The sequence below is a fragment of the Nannospalax galili genome, unplaced genomic scaffold (genome assembly GCF_000622305.1).
Source record: "Nannospalax galili isolate Female #2095 unplaced genomic scaffold, S.galili_v1.0 scaffold45, whole genome shotgun sequence".
Lineage (NCBI taxonomy): Eukaryota > Metazoa > Chordata > Mammalia > Rodentia > Spalacidae > Nannospalax > Nannospalax galili.
In genome coordinates this window covers 5,834,365-5,847,298 of record NW_008355775.1, presented here as the reverse complement: position 1 = coordinate 5,847,298, position 12,934 = coordinate 5,834,365, and the positions used below count along the sequence as shown (strand labels likewise).

The 12,934-nt window shown below is 39.1% G+C and overlaps 1 protein-coding gene across 2 annotated transcripts in view; it reads left to right on the top strand.

Moving 5' to 3' along the window:
* The window catches only part of Cmya5 (cardiomyopathy associated 5), a 114,042-nt gene that overhangs the window by 78,453 nt on the left and 22,655 nt on the right, over nucleotides 1-12,934 (top strand). The window contains exons 7-9 of one of the 2 annotated variants that reach the window (XM_008853327.1): nucleotides 4,931-5,080; nucleotides 8,612-8,758; nucleotides 10,731-10,878. In XM_008853327.1, coding sequence (XP_008851549.1) covers nucleotides 4,931-5,080; nucleotides 8,612-8,758; nucleotides 10,731-10,878 — 445 coding nt within the window. Of the gene's footprint in view, nucleotides 1-4,930; nucleotides 5,081-8,611; nucleotides 8,759-10,730; nucleotides 10,879-12,934 lie in introns of those variants that run through there. The other variant, XR_003847077.1, reaches the window with a different exon arrangement.

Genomic DNA, 12,934 nt, shown 5'->3' with positions numbered 1-12,934 from the left:
CAATGCTGTTGTAATGAAATGCCTCTTCAAATTATATGGTTATTAAATAAATAATTAAAAAATTATTCAAAAAGATAGAAACAGAGGGAAAATTACCCCAATTCCTTCTATGAAGCCAGCATCACTTTAATACCATAACCAGGTAAAGACACAACCAAAAAAGAAAACTATAGACCCATATCCTTAATGAACAATGATGCAAAAATTCTCAACAAAATACTTGCAAACCACATACAGACACACATCAAAAAGATCATCCACCATGATCAAGTACGCTTTATTGAAGAGATGCAGGGATGGTTCAATATACATAAGTCAATAAATATCATAAATCATATAAATGAACTCAAAGCCAAAAATCACATGATCATCTCAATAGATGCAGAAAAGGCTTTTGGCAAAATTCAGCATGCATTATAATGACAAAAGTCCTAGAAGGTATTGGACTGGGGGGAACATACCTCAATATAATTAAAGCTATAATCAAACCCACAGCCAACATCATTCTAAATAGAAAAAACCTGGAAACATTTCCATTAATTCAGGAACCAGACAAGAATGTCCACTATCTCCACTCCTTTTTAATACAGTGATGGAAACTCTTGCTAGAGCAGTAAGATAAGAGAAGGAAGTTAAAGGAGTACTAATTGGAAAAGAAGAGGTTAAATTATTCATTTTTGCAGATGATATGATACTATACCTAAGAGATTTCAAAAAATGTCATCTGAAAACTCCTAGAAATGATTTTTACTTTTAGTAAAGTGGCAGATTATAAAATTAATCTAGAAAACACAGTAGCCTTTCTATATACAAATAGCAAACAAACAGAGAAAGAGTATATGGAAACCCTCCCATTCATAATAGACTCCAAAAAAATTTCTAAGAATAAACCTGACCAAAGACATCAAGGATCTCAACAATGAAAGTTTTAAATCTTTAAAGAAAGAGGCTGAAGAAGACATCAGAAGATGGAAGGCAGTCCCATGCTCATGGATTGGAAAAATTAATATTGTGAAAATGACGATCCTACCAAAAGCCTTTTTGAGATTCAGTGCAATGCTGATCATAATCCCCATGACATTCTTCACAGAATTAGAAAAAAAATCCTAAAATTCATATGGAAGCTCAAAAGATCCTGGATAGCCAAAGCAACCCTGTGCACAAAGACAATGCTAGGTGTATTACTATACCAGATTTCAAACTATATTAAAGAGCATGGTACTGGCACAAAAATAGACATATAGATCAATGGAACATAATTAAAGCCCCAAACATGAATACACTCAATTTCAGCCACCAGATATTTGACAAAGGTGACAAGAACACACAATGGAGGAAAGACAGCATCTTCAACAAAAATGGTGCTGGCAAAACTGGATCTCTACCTGTAGAAGAATGAAACTAGATCCTTATCTTTCATCTTGCACAAAAGTCAGTTCAAAGTAGATCAAAGACCTCAATGTGAAACCTGAAACTCTGAAACTTTTAGAAGAAAACATTGGCAGTAACCTACAAGACATAGGTATATGAAAGGACTTTCTAAATCAGACATCAGTTGCTCAGGAATTAAGGTCAACAATCAACAAGTGGGACCTCATTAAATTGAAAAGCTTCTGGACAGCAAAAGAAGCAAGCTAGAAAGTAAATAGAAAACCTACAGAGTGGGAGAGAATCTTTACTGGAAACACATCTGACAGAGATTTAACATCCAGAACATATAAAGAACTCAAAAAACAAAAACAAAAAAATCAAGAAAACAAATAATCCAATTAAAGATGGGCTAAAGATCTGAACAGAGAGTTCTCCAAAGAAGAAATTAAGATGACTAAGAAACATCTTAAAAGTGTTCAACATCCTTAGTAATTAGGGAAATGCAAATTAAAACCACTTAAGATTTCATCTTACCCTCATCAGACTGGCTAAGATCAAGAGAACAAATGATAACAAATGCTGGCAAGGATGTGGATAAAGGGGAACACTCATTCACTGCTGGTGGGATTGCAAACTCATGCAACCCCTTTGGAAAGAGTTTGGAGAACTCTTAAAAATATTAAAAATGATCCTACCTATGACCCAGTTATACTTCCTTGGCATATACCCAAAGAACTCATCCTATTGCAAAGATACTTGTACAACCGTTTGTTGCTCCTGTTTTCACAATAGCTAGGAGATGGAAGCAGCCTTGGTGTTGCTCAACTGACAAGCGGATAATGAAAATATGGTATATTTACACGGAGTTCAGCAGTAAAGAAAGGTGGAATCATGAAATGTGCAGATAAATGGATGGAACTAGAAACGGTTATACTAAGTGAAGTAACACCGACTTAGAAAAGCAAAAGACATGTGTTCTCCCTCATTTGTGGATCCTAACACTAAGTTCTTATAAGTGAGTGCATATCCTGATGTAACTACAGGAGCCAGGAAAATGGAAGCCAGGGAGGTAAAGGGAAAGAAGGAACCCAAGAAAGAAAAACAGTAGGAGACAGGTGTTACTAAAGGAGAAATGTGTAAAATGGGGTAGTTAGATGGGAAAGGGAGAGAGGGAGGGCTATTCAAGGACTATGGGGATAAAGGGGGAAAAGGAACTCAAGAGAGGTTAGACCATTGAAGACAGGAATTATCAAGGGAGAAATGGGGAAAATAGGACCACTTTAAATGGGGAGGGTGGGGAGGGAGGATAACACAGGGAAAGAGAGAAGAGATAATGCCTAACTAGTATAAAAAAACAGAGGGAATCATATTAGTCCAAAAACCTACTGAAAAATTTAACATACAATATCTCTACATGAGTCCATATGTATAGTTGAAGGCTACATAGCAAGAAACAGTGCCAGACAGGAAAAACTTTCCTTTGAGTTGTTGGCCAGGGTCGTCCAAGAGACTCCCAAAATTACACAAGCTATTGCTACAGTCCTTGATTGCCTCCCAGAATTTGAAGGTAAGACTCTATTGCTGAAGATAGGACATACTTCGGACACAGGATTTGGAGCAATGGAGCTGGAACTGACCTGGAATCTACTTCCCCTGAAGGCTAGCTCTCATAGCTTTGGAGAGCACTGTGAAAACTGGTAATGGAGAACATTAATCGACGGTCCAGCTTCAAGGCCAAACACCACATCAGTAACTAGCACAGAAAATGGCATTGGTGCCGTAGTGGCACTTTTATCTTGGGGGTGAGCAACAGCTACCTAATTGGACTTAAAGCCCACTCAATGGGAGGAAACTCTTGTATGGTACTATAAACCTACCCTAATACACATAGCTGGAGAGGTCATTGGTCTTAGAGAAAACCCCAAGGCTGTCACAACCCTAGACAAATGTAATTTCTCATGCAAAATATGGATCCTTAAATTACAGCCAACTATCCCAGTTACCACCCATCAAAGAAGCTTCTTTTTCAACAGACGGAGATTATTACAGAGTTCTACAACTGGTCACACAGAGAAATTGTCTGTGAATGACCCCAGCCTAAGTGGCACATCTACGATGCAACCTCTATACCTAAGGCTCATGGAGAACATAGAACAAGGAATGAATGAGCATTAGTGCATCTTTCAGTTCTCATCAAAGAAGCTCCCTAATGCAACAGAGGGCCAGGAACACAAAAGATCAGAAATGACCAAAATGACTTGTAGAGAATATGGATCTACAGAGTGTGGGTCCTTGGACAGGGCTCCTATATTGAAATCCACCCACCCAGGAGCCATTGGAGAAGAGGGGAACTGAAAGATCGTAAGAGCTAGGGAGTAGGTGCATGACCATACAGAAACAGTCCTACAAGCTCCTGGGACTCATCTCATATGAACTTACAACAACGGTCTCAGCACGCACAAGACCCATGCGAACTCAAGCAGACAAAAACCCAGCACAGAGTTGTAGAAATGGACAGCAGGCTGCAATCTTAGTGGAGGACTTATTAACATCTGATTACTGCTGGGTGAAGAAGAGCTGATCTTAAAGGGAGGGGCTCTAGATAGGCTGACTAGACCTCAGTGGATGATCTTTCACTGAGGGACGTTGGGGACAGTGACTTGACATGATAGGTCATCACACAGATGACAGAATGTATGAATTCCAGTGGAGGTCTTTGAGAAGAGGCTAATGGGAATGGGGTATAAAGATTATTAAGATTTAATAAATTCAATAAAAATTTTTAATGTTTTTATAGAACATTTTTAATTGAATGTTTGTGTATTTCATACAGAACATCTCAATCAATCTTAATAATCTTTTCCCCACCAGCATCCTCCCGTAGTCCCCCCACTGGAGCCCATATACTCTGTCATCCCTGTTAAGGCCCTTTGTGTCAAGTTGGCTGTACCAACTCCTGGGAACCTGCTCATATGATTCTATGGTAATTGTGTCGGCATACACAAGTCCCATGCAAATTCAGGCAGACAAAAATCCAGCACAGAACTGGGAAAATGAACAGCAGACCCCAATCTTATCTGAAGAAATATTGGCAACTGATTGTTGCTAGATGAAGAAGAAGTGATCTTCTTGAAACAAGGGACTCTAGAAAGGCTGACTAGACCTCAATGGATGGACTTTCACTGGGGAACGTCAATAAAAATTTTTAAATAGGGATAATTTTGTTTAGTAGTAAAACCAAATCATTGGATAATCCTTTAGTCAATACAAATACTCTAAATATAAGACATCAGAAGATTGTTATCTATGGTTTTGGCCAATTTTTATTTCTGTTTGTGTTTATGCTCTTACAGGAATGCTGTAGAAAACATTCTCAAGAGATACACTCAGTTGTCACAGTGGCTTTTCCAAGCAATGGCATTGGGGTTGGGTGAGACCTCCTACATTTACCCCATAGAGTTCTGTATTGGAATTTTTACAGCACGCCTGAGCAATGTTTTTGCAAAATAACCAGTCAATAAATTGGCATTAGCTGTAATAAATTGTGCTTCTATTCCAGTTCCACAGCCTCCTAGACTAGAACCCCAGGAACCGAGCTCTGCTACCAGTACGACAATTGCAGTGTATTGGAGCATGAACAAGGAGGATGTCGTCGACTCATTCCAGGTGTACTGCATGGAGGAGCCTCAAGATGACCAAGAAGTAAATGGTAGGATTGCTATACAGTTACAGATGCAAGTGTATATTCTGCATCTTAATGTGACATACTTAAATGTGTGCACATTATGTATACATATAAATATATACACATAGTAAAATATGCATATATTTTCATAAAGCATTTATAACCACTTACAAAACAATAATGACAACAAAAACCTCTCAACAACTACATAATGAAATAATTTCAGAAAAGAATAATTTAGAAATTGGGATCAGGAAAAACAAAAGCATATAAATATCATCATAATGGTCAATGTGAGTATTGCCATTGAGATTCAGATTTGACTTTGAGCTCTCAGAGTAATTGGAACTAAGTGATTCTCAGTTTCATAAAGGACGAATCATTTCAGAGTTTCAGAGAGAAAGTTTTAACCAATATGGGAGTTGGAAAGACAGTGTGGAGGAGAATAAGTCATATGCAGGTCAGCATTCTCCATAATAACACATCGGATATCAGTGGTTTTCAGATTCAGAGGTGTCTAAAAGGTTAAATTGATGTTCATAATTCTCAAGGCATGGGTCTAGGTATGGTGCAGTCATCCAGTGTCTCAAAGGTAGATGGAAGTGAACATGCTTGATGTGGTAAACCTATGGCAGGCCTTTCAAGTTGAGGTTCTGTAAAGATCTCTCTGCTCAGCAGAACTTCTGATAAGACCCAGGAACCAGACAGCTTGAGATTGTACTTCCTGATGAGTCAGTGCTGGAAGTGCTACTGTTCTGTGTTTCTGGTTTAAGACAGGCCCACATATTTTGTAAATTAGATGAGCATGTGGTAGATTTGCCATCCTATTTCAAATTGTAGGAGCCCAATTTATAATGAGGAAAGAACTGTAACATATTTCACTGTTACTAAGACTTAAACATCTTTTTAAAAATTAATAATTTTTTAAAAGACAGAGTCTCATATATCCCAGACTTCCCTCAAACTCAGTATGTAGCTGAGAATGACCTTGAACTTCAGATCCTCTACCTCCCAAATCTGGGATTATAGGTGTGTAGTATCACATCTGGTTTATATGGTAATGTGGAGCAAATTCAGGGCTTGTACATGCTAGGCAATTCTACCAATTGAGCTATATCCCCATCTCTAAGACTCAAATCATTTGAAATATGATAATCTAGAAAAAAGTTTCATAAAGGCATATTAGTTACTTTTCTGTTTCTGTGATAAAATACCATGACCAAGGCAATTTATAGAAGGAGAAGGGTTTCTTTTTGGCTTACAGTTTCAGAGGGATAAGAGCCTGTCATTAGCAGGGAGACATGGTGGCAGAAGCAGCCAGAGAGGAAAACTGAGCACTCACATCTTCAAGCAGGCACCAGAAGCAGAGAGAAGCAAACTCAAAGTGGGGCAAGGCTACAAACTCTGAAAGCCCATCTCCAGTGATGTGCTTTCTCCAGTATAGCCACACCTTCCTAAAGGTTCCATGACCCTCCCCAAACAGCATCACCAGTTGGTCAAGTGTTCCAGTACTTGGAGCCTATGGGGGACACTTTTCATTCAAACCATCACAAAAGGCAACTGTATAAATTTGGTTCAATCCATCTATAAAGATAAATACCTTATTGAGGCTCTGTCACCCTATACCTATGACTACACATCAAAATAAGTTCATTTACAAATGTGAAAACTGATGTAGGGTTAAATAATTTGCTTACGGCCACATTAACTTATTCATGACAGGGTCAAGATTCAAGCAGATCTTTCATTGATAAAAGTTTATGTCCTTGTCTCTATGTTTTGTTACATCACATTTTGTCTCCTTTATAGCCAACTGTATCATGAAACGCCATGGCTCTTCAAAACCTTTCTTAAGTAGTAGTTACTACCTGGAGTTCTTTTCCAATGTCCTCATGCCTACTCCATCTTTCACCCAAACATTTCCTGTCCTGTGTCTCATTGGTTCTGTGCTTTGAGTTGTGCTGATGACAGCTTACTGTCTGATGATCTACACTGTGGTACCACTACGTATAAGGTCTCCAGAAACATGTGTCATGTGCATTGTTAAAAGGAATGCCTAAAGGAAGGATTCCAGTGAAAGCTGCAGTTACGGTTTCTGGGCTACAGGGAAAATGATTTACAGTGTGTTAGTCTTTGTGATATTCTTCAAGCTGAACGATTGTCCTGAACTGTAGCTTACTGGAAAAGAAAGAGGCAAAAGTTAGGAAACCCAGATTGTTTCCTAACTGAAGGAACTTTGAGGCGAGGACATTCAGGAATGATACAGGAAGATAACCAAAATGATCATATGCTAACTTTAGAAAGGAAATCATTCTTTTTAAGCAAGAGAATATTTTAGCTAGACTAATCAGATTGGGGTGGGAGAGATGGCTTAGCAGTTAAGAGCACTTGCTGCTCTTACAGAGAACCAGGTTCAGTTTCTAGCACCCACATGGAAGCTAATAACTGTAACTCCAACAAAACGTTCATACATATAAAAATAAATAAACCTTTAAAAAAGAGTAATAAGCAGGGCTGGGTGTGGTGACACATACCTTTGGGGAGGCAGAGGCAGGCAGATCTCTGTGAGATCAAGGTAAGAGATCTATCTGCATAGTGAGTTCTAGGCTGCCTGGGGCTATAGAGAGCCTCCATCTCAAAAAGAAGGTGGAGGAGGAGGAGAGAGAGGAAGAGGAGGAGGAGTAGAAGGAAGAGGGGATTGTTACTAAGTGGAAGGTGTTAGGGGGTGTGGTAGGCAGTTCATACCTATAATCCCAACACACCAGAGGCTGAGGCAGGAAAATTGTTGTATATTCCAGACCAGTCTTGGTTATAGAGTAAGACCCTGTCTCAAAAACCCAAAAGCCAAAACCAAATAAACAAAAATCCAAAGGGATGGCATTCATAACAGTATTTAGCAATGTTCACTACAAAAATATTAAAGATAAAATCATTTAAGAAAATTTAAAAGGAAAATGTCTTGACTAAACTACGTTACTTTTTAGAAGAACTTCTAGCCTACCAAATCTTAGTATTTCTATATACAGTGAAAATATATAGTTGAAAAGATTCTGAAATTCATGAGAAATCAGTGTCAAGATCTGAAACTTGAAAAATTATACTGAATACCAAAATTGTTTATGCTTTATAACATCTAAAATTAAAAACCCATGGTTGTCCTTTTTAACGATGTACTTTTATGAAATGCTGGCACTGGTTCTTAAGAATTTTCTTGAGACTATATTACTAAGATTTAAGTTACTATAAACTCTATGCAAGTTTATTATTTGCTATTGAAATGTTACTTTAATTGTGGTATATAAATCTCAGATATACAGTAACATGCTATTATTTTGTGATAAGTGTTCACCAGTAATACTATGTCATTCTAAATATCACTTTTCAGGCCACTATTGCTTTCTTATGTAGTCTAAAAAGCTAATTATCGGATAACGATGTTTGTAAAGTCATCAGTTTAGGTTTTCTGAAGGAATCATAGCCTACTTCTTATAATAACTGTAATTTCTAGTTTACTCTAGAATCTACCTTTGCATTGATGATTGTGTTTCATGCTAGAGTTGATAGAAGAATACAGATTGACAGTGAAAGAAAGCTGCTGCATTTTTGAAGACTTAGAACCTGACCGATGTTATCAAGTGTGGGTGATGGCAGTGAACTTCACTGGATGTAGCCTTCCCAGTGAAAGGGCAATTTTTAGAACAGGTAAGTGCATGCTAAGAACATACTATGAAGTAATATGCAATTCACAGACTCTTGAGAACAACCAATGAATGCTTTGGAAGCATCATTATGTACTGGATGTTGGGAAAAGTGCTGGGTGTAAAATGGTGGGGATTAGGATGGACCTCAGTGGTTGAGTGCAGGCATGTGGACTTAGGTGCTTTCCCTAGAATTGCAGCAATAGCAGCAACAGCTAAAACAACAATGACAACAACAAGATTTAATTTCTATTTATAAGATGCTCAGAATTAAGTGGAGGAGTTAGGAAAACAGGAAATTATTGGGAATGTCTGGTAATGGTCTAGATATATACAGGTTATTATAAGAATACTCTAGAGAGGTGCCAAGGCAGACAGGGGAAGGGCAGGATCAGAAACAGCTTCCTAGAGCTGACGCCTGCACTAAATGCTTTAAAGAATCTATGGGAAATAATGTGCTATTGGAGCAGATTCTTCTTGAAGAAAACGTATGAGTAGTCATAAAGTACACATATAGGGTAGAGAGCACTATAAGAACTTTATTATTCATGGGGCTGGAGAGATGACTCAGTGGTTAAGAGCACTGGTTGGTCTTGCAGAGGACCCAGGTTTAGTTCCCACCACCCACATGGCAGCTAACAAACGTCTGTACTCCAGTTCCAGAAAATTCAACGTCCTCTTCTGACCTCTGTGGGCATTATGACATGAGTGCATTTAGATACATGAAGCAATGCACTCATACACATAAGATAAAAAATAAATAAAAAAAATTTTTTTGGTCTTTCTGAGATAGGGTCTCCCTGTAGCCCAGCTGGCCTGGAACTCACTGTGTAGACCAGGCTGGCCTTGAACTCAGAGATCCACCTGCCTCTGCCTCCCAAGTGAATATTTTTTAGGATAAGGAAAACATTAGGTAAAAATGGCTAGCAAAGAGCAAATGTTTGCAAGTTAAGAAGATTGGGTTTCATCATAAAGATGCTAGAAAATGCAAATGTTTCAAGCTATGGTGTTCAACGAGAAATACACTATCATGATAGAGTTTTTTCATAAGCAGGAGGTGGAGTTTCACCAAAGCTATGTGGCCTTTTAGATAACTGCAGCTGCCTTGTAGAGGAGATGGGTTACTCCCACCCGTTATTCCTTTAGCTTTGCTTCTTGCCTTTACTTATTAATTCATTTCTTTTTTGAGCCAGGGTTTCTTGTAGCCCCAGCTAGCCTAGAACTCACTATGTAGACCAGGGTGGGCTTGAACTCACATAGATCCACCTGCCTGTGCCTCCCAAGTGCTGGGGTTTAAGGTGTATGCCACCATACCTGCGTTCTTCTTGCCCTTAAAAACAAGTATTTGCAGATCTCTGAGTTCAAGGCCAGCCTGGTCTACATAGTGAGTTCCAGGCCAGCTGGGGCTACAGGAGACCCTGCCTCAAAAAAACAAAAGAAAAACAAAAAACAAAACAAAAAAGCCAAGTATTTGGCTGGACATAATGGTGCACACATGTAATCCCAGTACTTTGGAGGTGGAGTCAGGATGTTAAGGAGTTTCAGATGCACAGCAAGTTGCAGGCCAACCTGGGCTGCATGATACCCTGTCTCAAAAACCTAAGACAAATGAGCAAACAAGAAAACAGGCAACCCCCTTCCCCCAAATGCTTCCCGAAAATCTACCCGAGACAAGACCAGTTTACTTTTGTAAAGGGGCAGAAATCTTTATTTTTGTTTGCTTAGGTAGTAGCTGTTTAAAGAAACCAGAGTGGGATTTATAGGAAGCTGTTGATAGAGACTGGTCTGGGATGGGTGAGAAGCTGGTAATATGGAAGGAAGAGAAAGGAGGGAGACCTTTAATTATATAAATATTTATCTCTTTTGGGCTTTCAGTTTAGAATGAATTTTTGATTTTTTAAAAAAGTAAAATCATATCTAATCATTCTTCATAGAGCTGTCATTGCTCCACGACCAACTTCTTTCTCTCTCTCCAGCACCTTCAACCCCTGTGATTCGTGCCGAGGACTGTACTGTGTGTTGGAATACAGCTACCGTCCGATGGCGGCCTGCCAACCCAGAGGCCACAGAGACCTATACTCTGGAGTACTGCAGGCAGAACTCTCCTGAGGGTGAAGGCCTTAGGTAAGGATCCTTTTCCATGGCAAGACTGCCAGGAGCCCAGGAACCATGCTCTTGGCACCAAGCTAACTGAACTTATGCTTACCTAGCAAGAAAAGCATCTTTAAATCCTGCTGAGCCAATTAAGCTGTTGACTTGATTTGTAGCTCTATCAGTATTCATCAATGAACTCCACTTTTGTAATAAAACACATGCTACAATACAGAATAATAATTCCCTTGTAAGAAAAATGTATGCGAATTTTAATAAGATAGAACATTCTTTGAGGTATATTTAACTTGAGTCATTAGTCAGGATTTATGCATATTTTACGCACTTTTTACTAGCTCTATCAGAATAGGTACCACCTAACTCAGGAAACTAATAGCAAGCTTGTATATAATGTAAATCAGACTGTCTTGGTGATATATTGGTAACATAAAGGAGCTAATTACACATATATTATCACAGAGACATACCTGTCTCTCCAAGAACATGAAGAATATAGAGATTCTTCTAGTGAAAAAGAACTGTGAGGCTCTCTCAGTAAAATGATGAAGCTAAAATTTATCAATAAAGGACCACACATCCTCTAGGCACTCAGTAAATATTAGATCATCTATGAGGTGGTTCCTTAACCTCCGAAGTCAGCCCACTAGCTGATATTCCTATTTTCATAGGAGGTATTTCTAGTTTTTCTTTTTATCCAAGTTTACAGAGATAAACGATTTTGGCTGGATATGGCAATTAGGAGCAATAGTATGAAATTAAACAATGTTTTAATAAAGTATATTTAAGCTCTTGATTAGCATCATTATCAATCAACTATTTAGTTATGATTTGAGGTTTCATATGACTGAACAATAATTATAGTTTCTTTCAAGTTGAAGACAAACTTCAGTAGATAGATCAGAGGATGAACTGGGGTTGGGTGTGTTTGGGGCGCTGGGGCAGGGATGAAGGCACTTCTACAGAAGTGAGAATGTGCTAAATACAAGAAGCAGCCTGTCTGCTCGTGCTCAGGTGCTAACTGCTCGAAAGCACACCTCAGGAACTGTTATTATATTGTAGAGTATAGTATTCATATTGTTTGGTGGGTTGATATGCAAAGCCATCAACCTGCGTCCATCTCAGAGAGCTCAGGTAGCACGCTGTGATCTCAGTGTGTTTACAAGATGATCTGATAGAGCGCTGCTCTGAAAGCCAGAAACCTGATTTTCTTACCGGCTTACCCTTGATTCTACCTATTGGTTACTTATCCCAAGTTGGTTAACCCTTTGAGCAAACCTTACACACTTCATCTATCTCAGCAGGCTTTAATTTACCAACTCTTGAGATCAACCAGTGCCAGGTAGAGTAGAGGCCTGGCCTGCTACCTTTTAGGGTTGTGAGGATCTCATGAAATTAGGGGCAGGGAAGAACTGTGACATTGGAATGTGCCACCCAAATGCACGGCTTTAAAGGAAACCTGCCTGCAGTGCATGTGCCTGCAAATTCCCAGGAAAGGCCCATAGGAACCAGTTAACCCTTGAGAGGTAAACTCTGGCCAGCACAGAAAGAGAGTAAGGGACTACTGAGTATTTCCTCCATGACTTCACTGGTCTTCATGCTTCAGGTATGTGGCTTCAGGTTATCCTCACAAGAACTACAAGAAGTTCCTCAGCTAGTGGATGGCAATCAGGATTCAACTTCCATTTTGTAAGATTTCAAGGTTCAAACTAACTTAGGGGAGACTGGGACCCTCTCTGCAAAGTCCTTAATGCTATGAGAATACCATTTCAGGTGTGCCTGAGTCTCAGGGAAGTCTCCCTTCATCCTTGAGGAAAACCACTTCTCAGGCAAGATCAGACTGTTCAGCAGTGCTCTGAAATGACTCATTTGTTATTACATCCATCCCCAGCTGACATTTTCATAAATCATATTGGCACAGTCGGATACTTAAATCAGCAGAAATCTGAAAACCGTGAGACCCAGTAGCCATCCCCTCCAGGGAACTGTGTTGTCATCTCATAAGTGTAATTAAAGGGAGAAGGGAAAGAGGAGAAGAGAGGGAAAATGGCATGCACGGAGGGCTGTTGCC